Source organism: Magnolia sinica, chromosome 2 (genome assembly GCF_029962835.1).
Source record: "Magnolia sinica isolate HGM2019 chromosome 2, MsV1, whole genome shotgun sequence".
Lineage (NCBI taxonomy): Eukaryota > Viridiplantae > Streptophyta > Magnoliopsida > Magnoliales > Magnoliaceae > Magnolia > Magnolia sinica.
The window spans coordinates 73,283,655-73,306,920 of NC_080574.1; the positions used below are offsets into that span (position 1 = coordinate 73,283,655).

Here is a 23,266-nt window from a genome sequence, read left to right on the forward strand (position 1 = left end):
AAATGAGGGAGATCCAGATCTCAGGTGGACCGCACCATTAGGAACGGTGGAGGCAGGCATCCTCCATTAGGCCTCCCAGGGGCGTTGCTTGAACAACACACCATCCATCTACTCTCCGGCTTATTTTAGGGCCTGGGCCCAAAAAAAATGAGACAAATCCAAATCTTACGTGGGCCACACCACTTGAGACAGTGGGGACAATGATACCCACTGTTGCAACCTTTTTATGGCCCACCATGTTGTTTGTATGCCATGTAACGATGGCACAGGCCACACGTGACTTATACCCTCGCTAGTTGTGGCTAAGATGAAAGGAAAACACAACTATGAACTTGATCCAAAGCTTTTAGGGGCCACACAAGTGGACCCATTGTAGGCAGCATGCTTGCGCATGCCGTCCAGCAGGGCCCACCTTGATGTATCTGTTTCATCCATGTCGTCCATCTGTTTCTCCAGCTCATTTTAGGGCTAGGACCCAAAAATGAGGGCGATCCAGATCTCAGGTGGGCCATACCTCAGGAAAATGATGGGGCAATGGTATCCACCATTGAAACCTTCCCATGGCCCATCCATAATGTTTATTTCCCATCTAAACTGTTCATAAGGTCACACAAAACCTATAAAAGGGAATACCCAGATATCAACTTGGTCCCGAATGGTCACAGGGACTCCCACCGTAACGTCTGTATTTTATCCACGCTGCCAATCTGACAGCAGGACCCACCATGATGTATCTATTTTATCCATATTGTCCATATGTTTTTCCATATCAATTTAGGTCATGAGCCCATAGATGAGGCCGATCAGACCCTCAAGTTGGCCGCACCAAAAGAAATAGTGGGAATTGAGTGCCTACCATTGAAAACTTCCACAAGCCCATTACATTTGTTGCCACCCAACTTGTCTGTGGGTCCTAATGTGGACCCCACCATGGTGCATGTGAATGTTTAATCCATCCCAAGTAGGTTCCACCTTGATGTCTATATTATATCCTCATCGATCATCTATTTTACAAGTTCATGTTATGTGCATAGGCCCAAGTGTGTGGCCGATTTTAGTATCAAGTGGACCAGGCCACGTAGACCCTTACATTGCTAGAGGGGCGGGGCCCACTAATCAGGTCCCACTCTCTATATGTTAGGCTATTAAGGCCAATTATCATATGTTATGTTTGATAACATGATATGTACTTAGCCCAATAAGTCGCATTGACAATATGCTTAGTGTAATGGATATTCCTCATTCATATGCTCATACACATCATCTATATGCCTGTCTTAGAATGACGATTGATCATAGCATACGCCTTTTTTCAGCTTCAAGTACTTGGGGGGCCTATACGAGATAGAGACGCCCTACATGATCACCCTCATTAAATTTTTGAATTCTACGAAGTAAGTCAGCTGAAATTTTGTATTGTTCATTACTAGCATTTATCTCCTAATTTCCGCATGCAACTCATGAATATGATGGGAAAATGCATCGGCTGACTCTGAGGGCCTATGGGTGACTGACACAGGTAATAAATCTATGGGCAGTCTAGGTTTGTAACTGCTAACAATCTCGAATGGACTCATACCCGTAGACCTATTAGTTGAACTGTTATATGCAAACTCGACAACAGGCAAGATTAAGTCCCAAGTTTTAATGTGTTCACCCACTAAATATCGTAGTAAAATTTCGAGACTGATTCACAACCTCAATTTGCCATCAATTTGAGGATGGTAGGCAAACGAGAACCGGAGTCTCGTGCCCATCATATGCCATAATGTCTTCTAAAAATAACTAGCAAACCGGACATCCCTGTCAGACACTATGGTCTTAGGCAAACCATGTAATTAAACCACCCCTCAAAGAAAATCTTGACTATGTTAGACGCCTCTTAAGTTTTTGAACACAGGAGAAAGTGGGCCATTTTGGAAAAACGGTCCACAACCACAAAAATGGAATCGGACTTTTTAATTGTCTTGGGAAGCCCAAGCACAAAATCCATACTAATGTCTTGTCACGGTGCATGTGGCATTAGCAATGGCGTGTACAATCTAGTATTTTACTTCTTCTATTTTGCCAGTTGACATGTTCGACATTGCCCTAAAATTTTGGTTGTCTCGCTTGAGACTTGTACAATAAAATTTATCATCTACTAGGGTGATGGTCTTATCTCAACCAAAATGGTCAGCTATACCTCTAGCATGAAGCACCCAAACAGGGAAATCCCAGAGGCATGTGCGGGGAATACAAAATCAGTCTCCTTTAAAAAGGAAGCCATCTATGAGCACAAACTCACCCGAACTATACTGGTCACCTAAGAGTGACGTATGTTCCCCCAAAATCTGGACACATGGGATACTCATCTTTCAATTGCTCAAACCCGACAACTTCTACACTCAAGGAGTTGAGCAATGTCACTCTCCTACTAAGGGCATTGGCTAGTTTGTTCTCAATCCCAGCTTTATGTTTCAGGAAAAATGAATATTCCTGAAGAAGCGCTACCCACTTGGCATGCCTTGGGTTGAGCTTCTTTTGAGAATTTAAATACCTCAAAGCATCGTGATCAAAAAACAAGAAAAATTCTTGTGGTAGAAGATACTGACGCCAATGATGTAACGACTGCACTACCGAAGAAATTTCTTTGTCATAGGTGGAATACCTTTGTTTTGCCTAATTCAGTTTCTCACTAAAATAGGCAACGGGATGACCCACTTTGCTTAATACTCTTACACCTACACCTGAAGCATCACGCGCTACTTCAAAGACTTTAGAAAAATCTAGAAGACGCATAACGGGAGCCTCTACTGTCTTGCCCTTAATATCTTTAAACGCCATAACTACAGCCTTAGACCATATGAACTCCGCCTTTTTTAATGAAATCAGTAATAAGAGCCATAATAGTGCCAAATCGTCAAATGAACCGACGATAAATGTGACTAAGCCATGAAAGCTTCTCACATCATGTATGTTCTGCAGTTCAGACCAGTCAACTATGGCCTAGACTTTTTCTAGATCTACTCGCATCCCTACAGACGACACTATAAACCCTAAGAAGACAACCCTATTAGACACGAATGAACATTTCTTAAGATTCGCATATAACCTCTCCACCCTAAGTACACTACAGACTTGCCTCAAATGGTCGAGATGTAGCTCTTTAGCGGTACTATATATGAGCATATCATCAAAATAAACCACTAAGAACTTCCCCATGAAGGGTCTCAAAACATGAGTCATCACACATAAAAGTACTGGGTGCATTAGTCAAGCCAGAGGCATGACCAACCACTTGTACAACCCATCCTTCGTTTTAAAAGTTGTCTTCCACTAATCTCCTAGGCATATGCGTATATGGTGATACCTACTCTTGAGGTCTATCTTGGAAAAAATGGTGGACCTGGCCATCATGTCTAACATATCATCGAGCCTCGGTATCGAAAATCGATATTTGACCGTGATCTTATTAATGGCCCTACCGTCCGCACACATCCACGTACCATCTTTCTTAGGCATTAATAGTGCTGGAACGGTGCACGGACTCATGCTCTCCTGGATGAAACCCTTTCGCAGGAGCTCATCTACCTGCCTCTTCAACTATGCATGCTCTGCAAGGTTCATCCTGTAATGAGAAAGGTTCAGTAAAATAGACCCTGGGACGAGATCAACGGCATGTTGGATGTCCTGCATAAGTGGAAGCTCATCCGGTAAATCCTTAAGGAATACATCACTGTACTCCTATAGAACCGAGGTCACCTCAGGGGGTAGCTCTACATGAACCTCGGGTGTAACTTCTCTAGCCATTAGGGCGTACACCGTCAAATCCTCATCAGTCTCTTTCTCAAACTCTTTTGCATTTATGATATGCAGAGACATCGGATTGGATTTCCTCTCTTCTTTCCTTGACTCACTCATTTTCACATCCCTATCCTTGTTCGTGGGGCTCTTGGGTGGCAACAAATTAATCTTGATTTTCTTGCCCTCATGCATGAATGTGCACACATTCGAGCGACCAAAAATCGTGACATCTCTATTGAATAATCACGGCCTCCCTAGAATGATGTGGCCTACATTCATAGGCAAAACATCATGCCACAACATGTCTTTATATGAATCGATCTAGACGGGGGACTAAACACTGCTAAGACACGAGCATAGAAAACATGTCAACCCAAGAAACCTCGTAGGGTTGAGGGTGTGGGACGGGCTTCAAACCCAAATGAGTGACTATGCTAGTTGAGACCACGTTAGTGCAACTACCACTATACACGATGACTTTGCAATTTTTATCGCCACTCGATAAACGTGTAGAAAATTGTGCTTTTGCGCCAATCATCACTCTCCTTGGCCTGCACTAAAGCACATCTAACTACGGTTAGTGGTGCAACCGCTGGTTCTTCTTCTTCATAATTACTAGCACCTATCTTTGGGTGATATTCCTCAGCTTCATAATCACCCGCATCATCCGCGTTTTCATTTGACTTGCCTATTACTAAGGCTTTCCCGCGATTCTTTTCTGTGCACTAGTATGTGAAATAAATCGTACCTCCGCACTCATAACATCTTAAGTGACTACCACTGCCAGTCTGCCAAGATTGGCACTAAGGACACATTTGCCCTAATCATGCTTAGGCTTAGGTGGTGCACTAGCCTACGCCCTAGGCTGACCTCCAACGTTAGGTTTGGTTCCCTAAAAACCAGATCTAATATCAGAGTCTCGAAACTCAAAGCGTCTCGTGACAGGAGACTTTAGGTAATGCTCCAACTCCTGTACAACTTGGTATGTCTAATCCACGTCACCCACTGCACGGGTCATAAGCTCAAGTTGCAGATCCATGCAAAGACCCACCTTGAAACGCGCCAGCGTCACTAAGGGATCCTCCTGAATATCATGCCGCATCATGTACTCCTTAAATTTTGCGATATAATTTGCAACCAACATAGATCATTGGCGTAATGCTTGCCACTGATCTAGGAGCTTTTGACGGTAAGAGAGAAGAAGATATTTTTCCATTATTACCTCATTTATCTCTACCCAATGCATAACAGGAACACCTCCTGATCTCTCGATCCTACACTCAGCATTTGTCCAAAACAATTTAGTTTGACCCACATGCTTCATCTTCGCAAACCGCACTTGTCAGTTCTCAGACATCTCATACCATTCAAAATAATGATTCATGTTCGCTAACCAATCAAGGAATACCTAAGGGTCAAGGCGCTCATTAAAACTAGGAGCCTCTACTTTGACACTCTTTAAAATCCTCTCATCGACATCATAACGGTCTTAATACTCGATTGCGGGCTGTAGATTTCGCGCCCCTCCACGGCCTATCCCTTAGCCCCATGCTTCACGACCTCTACCACGATTTCCTACCCATTCAGCAACTACTCCCCCTACTTGAGACAGATCATCCACTCCAATGTCGGAGATTTCTCTTAGGGACGCTTCTATTTGATCCATACGGGTATTCGTGTTCCTAGAATGCGCCTCAATGGCAGCCAAACGTTGGTTGATCGAGTTCATCATCTCAGTCAATTGCTCCATGTTCAAGATCCGGTGTACACCAAACCCTTTACCAGTCCGAGTGGGCATACACTATAAGACTCAACTTAGGTTTCCTAAAACACGACTCTAGGGGACTGTTTTGACACAAGACTATGGATACCGATGATCCTAACCTCTAGAATGATGCAAATGTGGAAATTTTCAGATCTAGACTCGTAGTATCATGCCAATCTGAAATTTTCAGATCTAGACTCTAAATATGATGCAAATCTAAAAATTTCAGATCTTGATCTATATGCTATGCATGAAATCCTAGAAAAATAAAAATCTAGACCCTTGATAACTCGATCTAAGACAACCCAATGCAAGATCCTAGGCTTTAATACCAAAAATTGGCGTAGAACGGCCTAATCCAACCCTAAATAAATGTGGAATTTAAAAAGGACGGATTTATGTAATCATTAACAATAAAAAATTCAGCATTATACATCATAAAACAAGAAGGAACTAAGGAAAATTCAACAAAAATCACGGCCATCCATCACAAACATGTTGTATTGAATCTTAAAATCTGAATTTAGTCGGATCCGGCGAAAGATAGGACTTTCGTCTCACAATGGATCCGTCTAATGATCCAAGTGGTTTTTCTAATCAAGGAAATAGGAATTTTCTGGATTGGAAAATCTGGAAATTTAATAAAAAAGGATGGTTCTTTGATTATAGTTCAAATCTATGGCATTGGGTGATAGGATTTGAAGAAGATCAATATGTGTGTGTGGGGGGGGGGGGGGGATCAAGATCTTCGAAGATCTAAAGATTTGGGTTGAAAAGAAAAGGGATCGGCTTCTAAATGTAGAGAATTTAGAAGAAAAGAAAGAAAAAAGGTTTAAAGAAGAAAATACCTTGAGAAAAGAAAGAAGTAGAAAGAAGGAGAAGATAGGAAATTACTTCCCTGGGCCTCACGCCATCTTCCAATCACTAGAAGTCGAAGACAGAATCGTCCGGCCTTGAAGAAGCAAAAGCTCTCTTTTTCATAAACATAACATAACATTACCTTTGAAGTTTATGACAAAACACCCTTATAAATTCGGAATTACATTAAATGACCAAAATAGACCTACTAAAAAAAGTTTCAAAACAAAAAAGAAATTCGCACAAAAATTTGTGCGCACACTGTCTCAAAACTCAAATAATCATAAAATAAACTCAAATCCAAGATGCCCAATGGGCCCCGATGATAGCACAATGAAAGTGGGCACGACGATCCAACCATCCGATCACACCATCCTCGCAATCTAATAGTCCAAATATCTTTTCCAAGCAACTTACACACGTCACGAACACGTGTAAGGTCTTCAACCTCTAAAGACCTGACCCGTACCGTCTTCTAACCACACTGACATGGGTAACACACACCTCATGCATTGATATACTTTGAATGGTCCGATATCCACATCAGAGAGTGAGCTACAAAATTTAACCAGTTTTTTTTTTCTTTTTTTTTTTAAGACACTAGGTGTCCCCACCTCTTTTTTGAAGTAAGACTAATCCCTGTGGATACATGCAATCACCCACAACCACGTGTATCGGGTAAAGCGAATGAGGGGAATCAAACTCACACCTATAGGGAGCAAACCTACGGTGAAGACCATTTTAATTCAAGTTTAATTATGCCACAAGTAAAAATTCTCAGTATCTACATTTCAAGTGCCATACATTGGCGAAGCATTTAATAACTCCCAAAAATAAAGCAGGCTACATGAACTGAAGGTGCACACTACTCACATCAACATTTTAAAATGGTGAAAATGCTCCTACAGAGCACTTCGCCCTTAGGTTTGGTCCAAATCCCTTCCTATATCTTCTAGAAATGAAAGTGTGAGGGGAGAAAAAAGCTACTTGTGCTATGCATATACAGTAGAAGTCAGGCTGAGCTAGACTAAAATAATCAAAAGCCCCAGCCTGGGCTAGCTCGAAAGATTGGACCTTACATGTTAGGCACAAGCCCCACCCACAGGTCCAACAAAAAGGTCCAAGCTTGGCCCAAAGGCAGGCTAGGCAAGCCGCCCAGCCCATTGCCACCCTTACTTTGGATTGACCATCATGTGCACCGCCTTGGATGGTCCATATCTTCAAAAGAATCACCATACGAACAACCCTAACCGTTTGATCAATGACCACCAAAAATTAATTGCATGGTCGATTAGAAAGGCATGTATTTGCACCAACCATTCCATCCTACAAACCCCATATTTGATTGCTTGTGGGTTACATTATTGCCTTTAAAGCTCAACACCTCTTTCCTAATGCATATAGCAAATTCATTAATTTAAGGAATTTTATCTTCTTCTTTTCTAGTCTCTCACTCCATGATTTGGGTTATTCTGCTAAGCTTTCAACAACTAATCTAAAAAGATGTAATCAAATAATTCCGCATACAAATACAAATGTCTCCCCTTTCAACCCCTACTAGCCTCTTATGGGACACCAATCAAATTTTCAAGGCACTCGAAAGATGATTTTCGTCGATGTTTCAACTCGTGGCCTTAGAAACCTAAAGAAGTAGCTCCCAAAAAATCTCAATAAAAAATTTAAAAAATTTAAAATAAAAAAAAAATCATGATAGATGAGATGAAAGCAGTATGAGGCTACCCGAAATTGATATTCAAAACCTTGCCAAATAGCAATGGCACCACAAGTTGCAGTTCATACCATCTCTCTTGCCAACATGACCACTTATGTCCATACCATGAAAATGATAGGATCAACCTTGCAGATCACCTAACACAAAAATTAAGACTGTCTAATCATTACATTGGCCACAGTTTTGGAATTAATGGATAACTAATGATCCATATCAGCATACAGGTGTGACCAACTAGTAAGAAGATGGCCTCACTTCCAAGAATGACAATCTTCAAAGGGGGGGCCTACCATCTTCATGGTACAAATGTCCTACACTAGTCGTATCACATATGTTAGTGGAAAAGATAGTACATCACGATGAGTTTTGGTGTCGTTGATTGCTAGTGATCAATCCTTAAAGTTTTGAATGGCAACATCAACAAGGCCCAAAAATAATATGATGCAAGCCATATCGGACCCGTAGTAGGTGAATTTTTCTAGGCCTAAAAATTTTTGAACAAATATCAAGAAACTAGGAAAAAAATGTAAAATGCCAAAATCTATCTCTTTTATGATTTTAACATGTAATCAATGGTATATCATACCATTCTTTGATAAGAATGGTGTCTTCGACTTGAACTGCCAGAAGTCAACAAAATAGGCCCTAATCAAACACAACCATGCATTATTTAATATATTATCACAACAAAACGATGATGAAATTTTCAAAAAAAGTTTTTTTTTAACGATAATTTCCCTTTTTTCAAATTTCCCTTTTTTCAAAATGGTTCATTGCACTTCAATTCGTCAAAAATATCACTCAAATCTTGTGTTCTAAACTCCAAAATAAGCCTAGATCTGGTATAAATTGAGTTTTAAAGCTTCCTCATGGTTGAAATGAAGGAAGAAGTAAAAACAAAGGGAAAAGTTGGAAATTTTTTTTTGAAGTGGACCCCTTATGACCTGTATTAGCTATATCAACCAATATTGCCTGTTTTTTTCCTTTTGAAAATGGACACTTCACCCGCATATAGTGCAATGGGGGGTGGCAGATATGGTTAAAATACGGCCCTATCATAAATGATTTTCTCTACAATAAAATACATCTAAGGAACTATTTAATAAAACATGGTTTCATGAAATCATATCTAATTTCAACTTTCAATTGCTAGATAGATGGTTGTGTTTATATATATATATATATATATATATATATATATATATATATATATATATATATATATATATGTTCAGACATCAGAAGTATTTTAATGCAATCAAGTTATTGAATTAAGACGAAGAACACGACACAAAAGAGTACTTGAGTAGAGAAGATAAACAACTTACTAAAACTAAAACCTTCATTAGTTAAAAGTAAAAAACTCCACAAAACTCGGAAAATATGCAGCACCTTCTACATCCTAGAAAAGCCCTTTTGTAGACACCAAAAGACCCATTCTTGAATCCCTAAGCACTTTTAATAAGGATTGTCCACCTTTTAATTGATTTCAAATCAATTTAATGAATTTAAGATAAGATGCCTAATATCAACAGCTCTATCTACAAATATTTGGCCAAATTGTTATGTCCTAAAAAAACTAAAAGTAGATCTAGAAAATTATCCCCAAAATCTTTAGAAAATCTTCAAATTAGCAACCACAATCTTCAAATCAGCAACTATAACCTTCAAAGAATCATAAATGTAGTGTTTGAAATTTATCCCCCAAAACTAGATTTGTCAGCAGGTTAGCCCAGAATCAACTTTGGCCTGTATTTTGAACTATTCAGGAGGACCCCAAAAATTCAGAATGCATTTGGCCCCACTGTAGGCCCGGGGCCTAAACCTTTTGTAAAATTGGAGTGACACGATGGTCACTTGTCATTTTGTCAGCGCTCCTCTCTCTCGTATTTTTTGTTTCTCATTATATTTTACTTTTTTTTCTCAATTTCTAAGAACTGTTATTTATTAGAAAAATAAAGGCAACAAACAAGGGATTCTTAAGGTTTTGTTTTGATGCATTGGGGAATTGATTTGCTACACTTAGTTTAATGCATGAGGCAGCATGTGCAAGATGCGGATATTTCATCTATTGTGCCAGATCATGGATAGGCCGTATGCTAAAAACCACACCAGCCAGATGATCCTATCCATTGACTGGGAGAAACTTGCTCATCACAAGCCAACCATTGGTTGCACTTTTCCCTAGCCGCACATTTATAACTTTCAAGGGCCTTCCACTTAGTGGCTAGGATCACTGGACATTTGTGATATTTGGGGTACAACCCATACACAAGTAGGACCCAACAAATGAAAGGTCCAAATCTCATACATCTGTACAATGTGTGAAGAAGACCTCGAATACTTCATAACTAAGGATTGGTCAGTGTGACAAAAATCGCCAAGATTTTGAAAATATCACGAGAAATACATCAGACGATATTATTGCGAGATTTTGAAAATCTCAGCTGATTTAGAACATAGGGTTTGTATCATGATAACATGGCAATATTAACTCTAAAAATAGTACTAAAAAAAAAATTTAAGTTATGTAAATATATTTATATTTTAATTTAATTAATAATTTAAAATAAATATTTTTATTTTTGGCAAGATTTTCCCAATAGTATCCTGAGAAATTGCTGAGAACAAGATTTTGTCACTACGGGGTATATTTCGTTGCACAAGATTTCATGGAATAGCATGAAACTTTGCACCAAATTAAGTCTGATTAATCATTAAATACAATGAAATTTCATGATATTTGGTGCAACCAAATGCTACCCTAACTGAGTATTTATAGGTCCCATCCCTCTTTCTTCTCCTCATATTCATAAGGAAGAAGTACCCCTCCAATTGCAGTTACATTCAAATTGCTAATTGAAGCCCAGTTCCTCAATGTGAATGCTAAGCTATGTGATCCCATCGATGCATCCAAACGAACCTTGAAACAAACGCTAAGAACATAACATACAACACATCCATTCAACAATTTGGGGCTGAAATATGAGAAACCATCATATTAGAGAGGGAAAAGAACGAGAAGGAAACAAGAATAGAGAGAGAAAGAAAGAATAAACTGACCGAGGTCCATTTGTTCTTCCATTTTGCGAGTGAAACGGACGTGGAATGAAACAAAGAAAAATGGGAAGATTGGGTGACAGAATTTCTCAGTATTAACAGGCTCTTCCATTCCGCTGCTTGCATCTCCCTCCCTCCTCAAATCCAAGTACCTTTTTCTTTTCTTTTCTTTTCTTTTCGTTTTTCTTTTATTTATTTTTTTTATTTGGCTCCTGCGTTACGCTGATGTGGGGCGCGGATCGGGCAAACAACCCCACCAGGACCTAGCAAAACACGAGTCCTGTTATGGGCTCTGGGGGGGACCACCACGATGTATGTGTTTTATCCACGCCGACCATCCATTTTGACGTATCATTTTAGGTGACGAGCCTGAAAGGGAGGCAGATTGAAGCTCAAATGGACCACACGACAGGAAGCAGGGATTGAATGCCTACCGTTGAAAACTTCACAGGGTTGCAGAAGTTTTGGTTCAAGCTGATAATTAGTCTTCTCTTCATAAAGGTGGGTCTATGCGACCTTATGAACAGGTTTGATGGCTAATAAACGTTATAGTGGCCCGGAAATTTTTCAACAGTAGGATTTCAATCCTCACTCCTTGTATGGTGTGGTCCACTTGAGCCATCAATCTCTCTTTTTGAGCTTAGCTCTAAAATTATTTGTCAAAATGAATAGACGCTGTGGATAAAACATATATATCATAGTTCCCCCAAAGTCCCTGATGAGAGTGTCCATCTCAAGCTAGGTCGGGCGTGTATTTGGTGTGAACTAGAATCCAAATCACCCTACACCAAAAGCCATTTGTTTTGAAAACAAACCAATTTGGTAAGTGGGCTTAAATGGGATTAGGTGGGATGGAGTTGCATTTGCTTAGTATAAATTTCATTCTGCATTTGGAGAGAAGGCAAGAGGTTGGGATTAACGTGGGATTTCAAGTGGATTTTGAAATCCACTACACATGTGGGCTTTGTACTGATGTATGTATTTTAATGCCATCCATCCATATACTTGTACGAGTAACCGACATTTGTTGTGAATTTAGTTAGTTGATTACAATTCCATGGTTCACCATAGGAGGTTCTACTTAATCCAATACTTTTCCAACAGCAAAAAATTTATTCCAAAAATAGGAATTGGATGGCCAAAACACCTGAAGCGGATTGGCCGATGTATCACTCACAACCAACCTAGTTGGTCTGGGTATGTGTCGGTCCGAAAATGAGCACTGACGCTCCTTGATATCTGAGTTGTACGAACGGTTCAAAGGAAATTAAAGTTACATGGGCCCCACAATAATGTATTTATCATATCCACACCATTCAATCAGTTGGTGAGATTATTTTAGATCTTGATACTAAAAATTAGTCATATCAAAAGCTCAACTGGACCACACCACAAATAGCAGTGGGACCATGATTCTCACCATTAAAACATTCGTAGGGCACACTACAACATTTATTTTATATCCAATATGTTCATAAGGTCATAAAAACCTGGATGAAGAGGAAAAACAAATATGATATTGATCCAAAATTGAGTAGTTGTTAACATTTTTCCAAGAAATATGTTGAAGAAACTAGGGAAAACGTATGCCGATATGATCGCCACGGAAGTGATGGTCACTGATTTCATTGGTGGCATAACAAACGCGGAAGGAATTTTGCCAGTCGAATTAATGAGTGGAAGTAAAAAAAGCTTTGACAAATTTTTTGATAGTACCTTTGACTTCAACATGTAATGCTCTCTTTTTGGAAGAGATTGGATTCACTCAAACTATTGCATCTCATCATCTTTACATCAAGTTCTTATCTTCTAGAATAAAGGAAAGGTCGAATTAGTGTATGCTGACAATAAGCCATTCCAAGCAAATCCAATGCAACCGAAGCATATTTTTACAAGGAGGGTGGGGCAATGGTTTTCACAAGTTAAGATCAATTTGACTGACTAATGGAAATTTCATCATAAAAGAATTTGTTAGTTGAAATGAAATACCTAAGCCTTGCTGCCAGCAAGGAATTGGCCACACTGAAAATGCTTGTCATATATTGACTAGGACAATCTTACACTGTTGAAGAGTTATTATGATGATGATTCGTACAAAAGAAAAAGAAATAGCTAAAATCTCATCATAGTTTGCAAAGCTTAAACAAGATTGGAAAGATCGTAAGTTGGAAAATAGTTGCTTTATTAATATTGTCGAATGTTTATTAAAGCATGATGAGATTGCTGAAAATGACATATCTTTTGATGATTTGGAAGCTGTGCTGGCAAAGCTAGCTGATTAGAAAGCGGATGTACAAGATCTATTGGTTAAGGTCAATTTGGGAACCAACCAATGTCCATAGCCAACTTACTTCAGTGGATGCTTTTTGCTTGAAAATATATGAGGTAATGGTCAAATTATTGCGAGAGTATAAAGATTGTTTTGTGTGGGATTATCATGATATACCTGGTCTAGACCGAAAGCTGGTTGAGTATCGATTGCTAATAAAAGGCGGTTTTCAACTGATCAAGCAGGCTCCAAGAAGGATGACTATGAAAGTCATGACCAAAGTAAAAGAAGAAATTGAGAGGTTGTTGAAGGCTAGCTTCATCCAGCCAATTAGGTATGTTGAATGGATATCTAATGTAGTTTTAGTGGTTAAAAAATGGGAAATAAGGGTTTACATTAACTTTGGAAATCATAATCATGTAACTCTAAAAAATAAATATTGTATGTCAATTGCCAATCAGTTGATCGATTGAGCAACAGGTCATAGAATAATATCATTTATGGATCGTCATTCCAGCTAGAATCAAATTTACATCGTAGAAAAAGGATATTGTAAAATTGGCTTTTAGATGTCCATGGGCTATCAACACGTATTGTTGGAAAATAATGTCATTCAAACAAAAGAATGTCGAAGCAACCTACCAAAGGGCAATGACCATTTTTCCATTATATGATTGGTTAGATGTTAGAAGTATACATCGATGGCATGGTTATTAAATTATTTGACTTGCCTAATCATCTTTCTCACTAATGTCGAACCTTTGACCATACGGGGCTACATAAATTAAAAATGATTCCCTTAAAATGTGCATTCGGTGTGTTAGTAGGGGATTTTCTGGGTTTCCTAGTGCATCAAAGGGGCATTGAAGTAGACTAAAATAAAACATAGGCAATCATCGAAGCCCAACCTCCAAAGAATAATTAGTATATATAAGTTCGCCGCATGCATAACATTAATTAACGTACGATGATACAAATGAATCATGAGACAAAAGCTGAGGCTGAAATATGGAAACGCATTCTCCGAATGATACGTGGATATGCACAGCGAAAAGAATGAAACGATAGATAAGCCATTTGAAAGATTGACGAATGAGGAGCGTGACACGTGATTGTTCAATTAATGTTTGATAAGGTGATACCCGTTTCATGCCATCTCTCGCCTCATGATAAGAAACGTGAGGGTACAGTGTTTGTACCAAAATCTAGCAGAATCATATCAATGGTATAGATTGAGCCATGTGGTATGTTTGATATCTTTAGGGCATGCACGAAATATACGGAGGACATATCATATCTTCTAGAAGCTTTGTTGTGTAAGATATTCTCGGATAAGGACGAGTAACTGTTAAGGTCATGTCAACACTGGAGCACATTCTAGGTGTTTGACGAAGGCAAATCCACGATTAAGAAGAAGTAATCATTTTTTTCCAGCTGGTTACATGTGAAGGCGTCATGTGGGCAAGTAGTATCCTCACACCTATCCCAGGGAAGCCTATAAATAACAGAGGTAGATACGAAAGGAACACACACAATCAAACTAAAATTAATTAATTAACTATAGTGCAACTTTATTTATTTTAGTTTAGCTTACCATCTTCACTACTTTTCAGTTGTGGCATGCTTAATCTCTGGGAGTAGTCTAGTTCAAGTCTGTCCCTGCGCTCATGCCGAATCGAATTTTAGTTGTAGCCAATAACTGTAATTTCCTTCCATCTATGCCTATATGCCAGAACTGAAGGAAGACCATAGAGTTACAAAACATCCACATATGGTCTTATGCTGGGTTGATTGTAGTTGTAATTTCTGGCATTACTTCAACCTTGCTCATTAGCATGTGCTCCATGAAGCACCCTGTTGCTCTCAGTTAGGTTGGTGATCCCATTGTAGTGGTAAGTATCGCCCATTTCCACATCCATCATCTATCTATTTTGTTTGACCATACAATTATTGCATCTTCGAATTAATTTTCAAGGAAAAAAAAAAGAACTCATTGGAGGAAAAGCCCCAACCTTCTCAAGTCGCCTAATATTGTGTGTACTCGACAATTAGTTGAATAGATATATGATCGAACCATGACCGAACACCACTCTATCTCGATGCCAGGGGCTAGTGGGCACAGATTGAACCAGACCTAATCGGCTTTGGCATGCCCGCAAACCTCACACATGTACCGTGTGGCCGAATTCGAGCCAACCCAACTACTTTTATCAGTATTCCATCAAGAAGCATTGTTAAGTGTAGGGATGTTAATAGGCCAAGCTCCGCCCTTGTCAAATTTTGATAGAGTTGGACGGAACAGTTCAAAATTCCGACCGAAGACAACCTCATGCCTGACCTGTTGATAGCCTTACACGTGTATACAAGTTAGCTAATGAACATGCCTCCACATTTGCCAACATGGTGGATAGGTGCAATATCCAAGCCATCCCTTGGGGTGCAGCTCACGGTGTAGAAGTTTCATCCCTAAGATAAATGTGGTCCATTTGGTAAGTGCTGCGTGATATTAGAAATCAAATAAATGTTGTTCATATATATTTTTTTCAGTTCATTGTTGCCACCTGATAATTAGAACAATTTGATTATTGGAAAATGGAATCTACATAATGTTAGCTTTTAGATGGATAGCTTGGATATTGCAAATGTTCACTAAACTAGCATATATGGTGGCACGTGCATTAGCTAACTTTAGTAGACATGTGTGGGCTTAGCAAAGCTCTTTCAATAAAGTTGCTTGCTTTATTTCTAGCTTTAAATAAAATTTAGGTTTCTTATTTTTATTTTTTTACAATTTTCATTGCGATGTTAGTTATCTTATTGTTTATGGTCTTGGTTGAGAAATGGGCTACAACAGCTGTGACATTTGTTTTTACATGTTTTGTGGAAATCTGAAGCACCTTCAAAGAGTTGAACATCAACTGTGGTTAGTTTTCTCACAATGAAATTTATGAAATTTATCAATTAGGCTATGAACGCGATGAAGACTTATGAGTTTGGTTATCCATTAGGAATCCCTTGGGTCTTTACATCTAGTTTTTTGAGTTGGGTTCAAGGAAAATAGAGCATTTATATGGTTTAGCCCACCCAATGGATGGACATGAAACTAGTAGATGGTAATTTGAGAAAGTGCCCTTACAAATACAAGGTATGGACCATATTGTAATGTGTTAATTGTTAGGAATAGTGCAAAAGAAAGAGATTCGATAAATTAAAAAAATGTGCTAAGGAACCCCACACCTGGAATTTAAATCTCAATTTGTAGTATGATCAGATGAACAATGGGTCGATGCGCGTATGTGGAGCCATCTTTGAGATAGTTCACACCCCTCGGTGTAGAGTACCGGTGCAAAAGGTCGTCGATGCTTCTATCTCCCAGGATACAACTCCCCAACCCTTTTCCCACTAAGTGTGCACTCTTTGGCAAAGAAACAACACCAGTAGGACACCACCCAACACCTTACCGATTTTTCCTTATGCCCTCAAAAAATATGATTTCGATTTATGATGAAAATGGAGAAAAAACTTTTAGTGAGGGAGGAGGGTTTTCTATTTTCTTTTTTGATCTCTAAAACCCTAATCCAAATCCCTCTTTTTAAAACCTCGAAACCATATCTCAAAAAATACTCGATATGGAGAAATGGTTACGTCGTTTTACATGCCCGAATGACGGAGGCACGTTTCGCACTATGGAAACGACCTTATTCAGATGGGCACATTCAACAGACATGATCAATACAACAAATCAACAAATATTTTATTTTTTATTTTTTTTAAATACGCATAATAATCCCCTACTTATTTCAATCAAAACAAATGTGGGCAAAAGGAAAAAAAAAACAAAAAGAGGAACTTCTATGCATAAAGACGGTGACAAAAGTCTTGAACCTCTCTTAGTGAATCATGCTTAGACAACAAGAAAATAGTCAACAAGGTCTTAAACTAAATTTCTTTTAAAATATACCATACACGAAACACGCACATAAATTTAAGAATTATTCCAAGGTGTTAAAGAGTTGCACTTTACGGTCATATGCATTATCCCGGTTTTCATTAGTGCTATAGAGAATTGCCCGATTCTCATAGGAAGCGGCCTCACTTCCACACTCATATAGGTGAGTTTATCAAGAGTATCTCTATAACAACTATCACCTTACCTTAAACAATGTTATAAATGTTCACAACCCCAAGTGTAGGGTTGCGATGTAGTAATAACTCGTGAGAACGAGGTCGAATCCACAGGAACTAAACTTGTACGTATTCTAAAAAGAACTGGAACTAAAAGAATATCTAAATCTGAATTCTGAAATAAATGAGTGTAATTGTAAATAATGTTTAAACTATCAATTACAGGTGGGAACTAGGGTGCCAAGGATCCACTTGTAGTTATTAAGATGCTACCTTGCTTGATTCAATAAACACAATTGGAATTGTAGTCCTATCCTATCCAATTGGAAGATAAAACAATTTAAATCAAATCTGAACTTTTCATTGACCTATTTCTTAATGGAGGAGAATTGTGAAGACTGGAAGAGATTCCATCACCCTATCATGCCCAGGAGACGATGGTGAACAATGTGATTTACTAATCTCACTATCTCAAAACAGGCAAAAAAAGATATCCAAAGCTATCACAATATCTATTGTAATTTGAGTTACAATAAATCATAGAAAACTAAAAATATTCCTTTAATATTAAACTAGAAATTAATGAAGTTCAATAAGAACAAGAATCAAAGAAAAATAGACATCCCACTACGCTACAAGCTTCACCTCTTAGCCTTAGCTAAGAGGTTTAGCCAACCATAGAGATGATTGAAACCAAATCTCTTATAAACAAAGCATGAAAAATAAATTAAGGAAAAAGAAAAAAAAATTGTGGCTACTCTACCCCTTTGTTATGCTTCCTGAGACCTTTCCAAACCCTAAAAGATGCTTTGGAGCATCCTAGTGAGTCCTATTTATAGTTATGGAACTCTAATTTTCACACCTAGTTGGAAAATTTTAAAAACCACCTCAAATTTATGCACTCTATGCATTTTGCTAAATTAAACTTCACTTTGCACAGTTTTTTAAAATATACTTCACTTTACATAGCTAAAATAGACTTCGAGTTTCAGAATATGCTTTTTTAGGACAATTTTAGGAATATGTTTGTTTTTAGAATAATTTCAGGATTCCTTTTGTTCACTTCAAATCTTTGATTCTTCATTCCTCACTTGATTTTCTTGGATCTTTAACATGTAAATTCTTCATTAATGACTTCCAAATCTTCATTTAGTAGTCTTTTGAGTATAAATCTTCATTTCAGCATCAATTTCACCTTAAGTTCTCAAAATCACCTTGCACATGAAAACATGCATAATTAAATCGATCAAGCACTATCATGTTTATAAAACCAAGGTATAAATAGGGAGAAATATACAATATTTCACACTCAATACACCCCCCACTAACATTTTCCTAGTCCTGAGCAAACATGCATGAAGTAATCTTCAATTCTCAATGTTCAAAGTTTTTCAAGAAAACAATCATTTGTGTAAACAAGTATGAATGAGTATAATGCAAAGAAGCGAGAGTGAAATTTTGTTAACCTAAAGCCAAATCAAACGAGCAATCAATCAAATAGATTCTTCATCAATCAATCTAGAACATAAGTTCATATATCAAGTTTTTCCAATGTGCTTAGTGAATTTCAATTTACTTTTCCTAAAAGTATACTATCATTACATAATATTAGCCATGATCATCACCTCAAGATTAATTGAATAATCAAGTACTGATTCTGAACTTATCCCATTTTCCTTCTTTTTCCTGTTTTTGATCTTATAATGACGGTTTTTTTTATTTATTCATTCTTTTCAGACTTTTCGTTCCTTTTCATTCTTTTACAATCTTTTCATCACATATGACCTTTTTGTCGATCTCACTATTTTTTTAACTGATTCTTTTCATCTTTTAAGATGGATAAAATTCTCCAGACTTAATTCACAATCATCTTTCAATGCTTCACATACTAACAATTAGAAATTATAGCAAAATTCACAGAAAGCAACTTGAACGAGTCTTGTGACTTAGATTAACATGATATTCAAACTTCCTCTTAATCAATTGAGTGCAAGAACTGTAGGTGATAGACTACTTAGTTGATCAAACACCAATAATTCAAAATTCAATTTCAATCTTATCATCATACTCAAAACATTCTTTACATATATAATTTATCATTTTCCAAACAGATTTCAACTTGAAACATTGAAAAATTCAAAAAATATTTTGCTCAGAACTAAGAAAACACTTATTAGTTTACCTAATCCACAACACTAACCTAAAATCTACATTGTCCTTAATGTAAAAAATATATATATATAAGCATGCAATGCATATGAGACAATGAAAAGAAATGAGAAGTGATGGAAAGGTAGTGCCTGAAGAAAGGGGATTGGAGTCTTTCCAAGGTTCTCAATGTGAAGATGGGTTAGCACAAAGACTCAAACAAACTGAAAGCAAATTATCCTAATCCTAAGTCCTACTAAAACAATAAAAGCTAACTACACTTCCATCAGACTAGGAGATCAATCCTGGTACACGGGAACAGTTAGAGGCATGGACATGTCCTCTGAATCAAATTTCTCAATAAATGGCTTTAAATGATGTCTGTTCACTTTAAAAACATGGTCATTCATTGGATTCTTTATCTCAACAGCCCTATGTGGATAGACATTAGTAACAGTGAAAGGGTTGGTTCATCGAGAGCGGAGTTTACCCCGAAAAAAGTGTAACCAAGAATTATATAGAAGGACTTTTTGATCGGTTATGAATGATTTTTGAAGGATGTTCCAGCCATGGAACACCTTCATCCTGTCCTTGTAAATTCTCGAGTTCTCATATGCGTCGCTCTGGATTTCCTCAAGTTCATTCAATTATAGTTTACGTAGTGAACCAACGTTGTCCAAATTGAAGTTCAGATTTTTTATAGCCCAGTAGGCTCTATGTTTCAACTCTACAAGCAACTGGCGAGCTTTCTCATAGATGAGTCTAAAGGGAGACATTCCAATAGGGGTCTTAAAAGCTGTACGGTATGCCCATAAAGCATCGGTCAAACGGATTGACCAATCCTTACAGTTAGGGTTAACCGTTTTCTCTATAATGTGTTTAATTTTTCTGTTGAAAATCTCAGCTTGCCCACTTGTCTGCAGGTGGTATGAAGTGCTCACCTTATGAGATATGCCATATTTCTTCTTTAAGTTTTCAAATGGTATATTATAGAAGTGTGAACCTCCATCGCTAATGATGGCCCGAGGCATTCTGAATCAGGAAAGGATATTTTCTTTTAAAAATTGAATGACCGTACGATGGTCATTGTTCTAGCACGAGATCGCTTCGACCCACTTGGTGATATAGTCTACTGCTAATAAAATGTACAAATTCCCAAAGGATTAGGGTAATGGCCCTATGAAATCAATGCCCCAACAATTAAATGCTTCAATGATAAGAATGGGGGTTTAGAAGCATCATATTTCGATGTGACAATGCACCCAATTTCTGACAACGCTCACAAGTTTTGCAAAACTCATGAGTGTCTTTGAACATAGTAGGCCAGTAAAAGCCGCACTACAGAATTTTGGCCATGGTCTTTTTAGTAGAAAAGTGACCATCATAGGCCTGCGAATGACAAAAAGAGATGACACTTTGGTGTTTATTGTCTGGCACACATCTCCTTTGAATTTGGTTTGAGCAATATTTGAATAAATATGAGTCATCCTAAAAGAACTTACGAACCTCGGCAAAGAATTTTTTCTTATCTTGCACATTCCAATGAGTCGGCGTGAAACTTGTGGTAGGATAATTATCTATGTCAGCAAACAAAGGTAATTGAGAGAGTTTAAAAAATTGTTCGTCAGGGAACATATCATTTATAGGTTGCGTTTCAAGGGAATCGGGGAGATCAAGTCTCGAAAGATGGTCGGCCACTATGTTCTCTGCCACATTTTTGTCCCGTATTTCCAAATCAAATTCCTGGAGTAGGGGGATCCATCTTATCAAGCGGGGCTTAGCATCATTCTTAGAGAGAAAGTACTTCAATGCCACATGATCAGTGTAGATGATGATCTTAGATCCGATCAAGTAGGACCTAAATTTGTACAAAGCTACGACTAAGAGTTCCTTCTCTTTAGTAGAGTAGTTCACTTGGGCTAGATTTAGAGTTTTACTTGCATAGTGAATAACGTAAGGCTTTTTTTTTTCTCTGACCTAACACCGCCCCAATAGCATAGTCAGACGCATCATACATAATCTCAAAAGGAATTCTCCAATCGGGTGGCTACATGATGGGTGAGGTAGTCAACATACCCTTAAGCTTAGTGAAAGCTTCCTGAAATTGCTCAGTCCACTCATATGGTACACCCTTTTGAAGTACATTGCATAAAGGACGAGAGTGTTGACTAAATTCCTTTATGAATCATCTGTAAAATTCATCATGTCTTAAGAAGGATTGCACGTCTCATATGCTCTTAGGTTGAGGTAGTTTAGAGATAAAATCAATTTTATCCTTATCTACCTCAATTCCCTTGGACGATATATGTCCAGGAACAATTCTCTTACGAACCATGAAATGACACTTCTCCCAATTTAGTACCAAATTCTTTTCCTCACATCGCTTCAACACATTTTTCAGATTTTTCAAAGACTCGCTGAATGATGGACCAAAGATAGAGAATTCGTCCATGAAGAGCTCTAAATATTGCCCCACCATGTCAGAAAATATACTCAACATGCTTCGCTGAAAAGTAGCGAGGATATTAGATAGTCCGAATGGCATCCTTCGGTAAGCAAAGGTGCCAAAGGGATATGTGAATGTGGTCTTTTCTTGATCTTCAAGGACTATCTCTATCTGATTGTAGCCTGAATATCTGTCAAGGAAGCAATATTAAGAGTGACTAACTAGCCTTTCCAAGATTTGATCAATGAAGAGTAAAGAAAAGTGATCCTTCCTCGTGATAGTATTTAATTTTTTGTAGTCAATGCACATTCTCCAACCAGTAGTAACTCTACTTGGCACGAGTTTATTGTCGGCATTAACTACGATGGTGATTTCGAACTTCTTAAGAACCACCTAAGTTGGACTCACCCATTAGCTATCGAATGTGGGATATATGATACCCACATCCAACAACTTAAGTACCTCGGCCTTAACCACTTCCTCCATGTTTGGATTTAATCGGCGTTGTGGTTATCAAGAAGTCTTCGCATTATCCTCAAGATGAATGCGGTGAGTACAAATCAAATGGTCAATTCCCTTGAGGTTCACAATCGACCATCCAAGGGCTCCTTTATAATCAATGAGAGTAGAGATAAGCATACTCTCCTGTTCTTGCTCAAGGTGGAAAGAAATCCCCACTAGATATGTCTCATCTTAACCTAAATATATATATTTAAGATCGAAGGGCAAATGTTTTAGGTCAAGCTTCGGTGCTTTGAGGCGAGACGGTAGATGTACTACATTAGTTTGAGGTAGTTCTTCAAATTGTGGCCTCCACCAGTTAACTTCAAGTACCTGCATAGCATCAAGCATAGCATCCATCTCCTTAATCGTGTCATCATTCAAATCAGGGGAGTGAGCCAAGCACGTCTCTAGAGTGTTAGAGTATAGAGTCAAAAGTGCTCTATCTTTCATGAAAGAATCGATCATGTTAATGTTGTGGGTATCATCATCATCATCCTCTGACTGTTTGCTCATATTGAAAAAGATGTTGAGCTCCAATGTCATATTTCAAAAAGATAGATTCATAATCCCATT

At 38.1% G+C, this 23,266-nt stretch overlaps 1 protein-coding gene across 1 annotated transcript in view; it reads right to left on the reverse strand.

Annotated features, from left to right (window-relative positions):
* Positions 1 to 11,395, reverse strand: part of LOC131237194 (uncharacterized) — an 82,994-nt gene extending 71,599 nt beyond the window's left edge. Inside the window, exon 1 of the mRNA XM_058234863.1 lies at positions 11,205 to 11,395. Coding sequence (XP_058090846.1) covers positions 11,205 to 11,327 — 123 coding nt within the window. The 5' untranslated portion in view covers positions 11,328 to 11,395. The remainder of the gene's footprint in view (positions 1 to 11,204) is intronic.
* Positions 11,396 to 23,266: the final 11,871 nt, after the last annotated feature.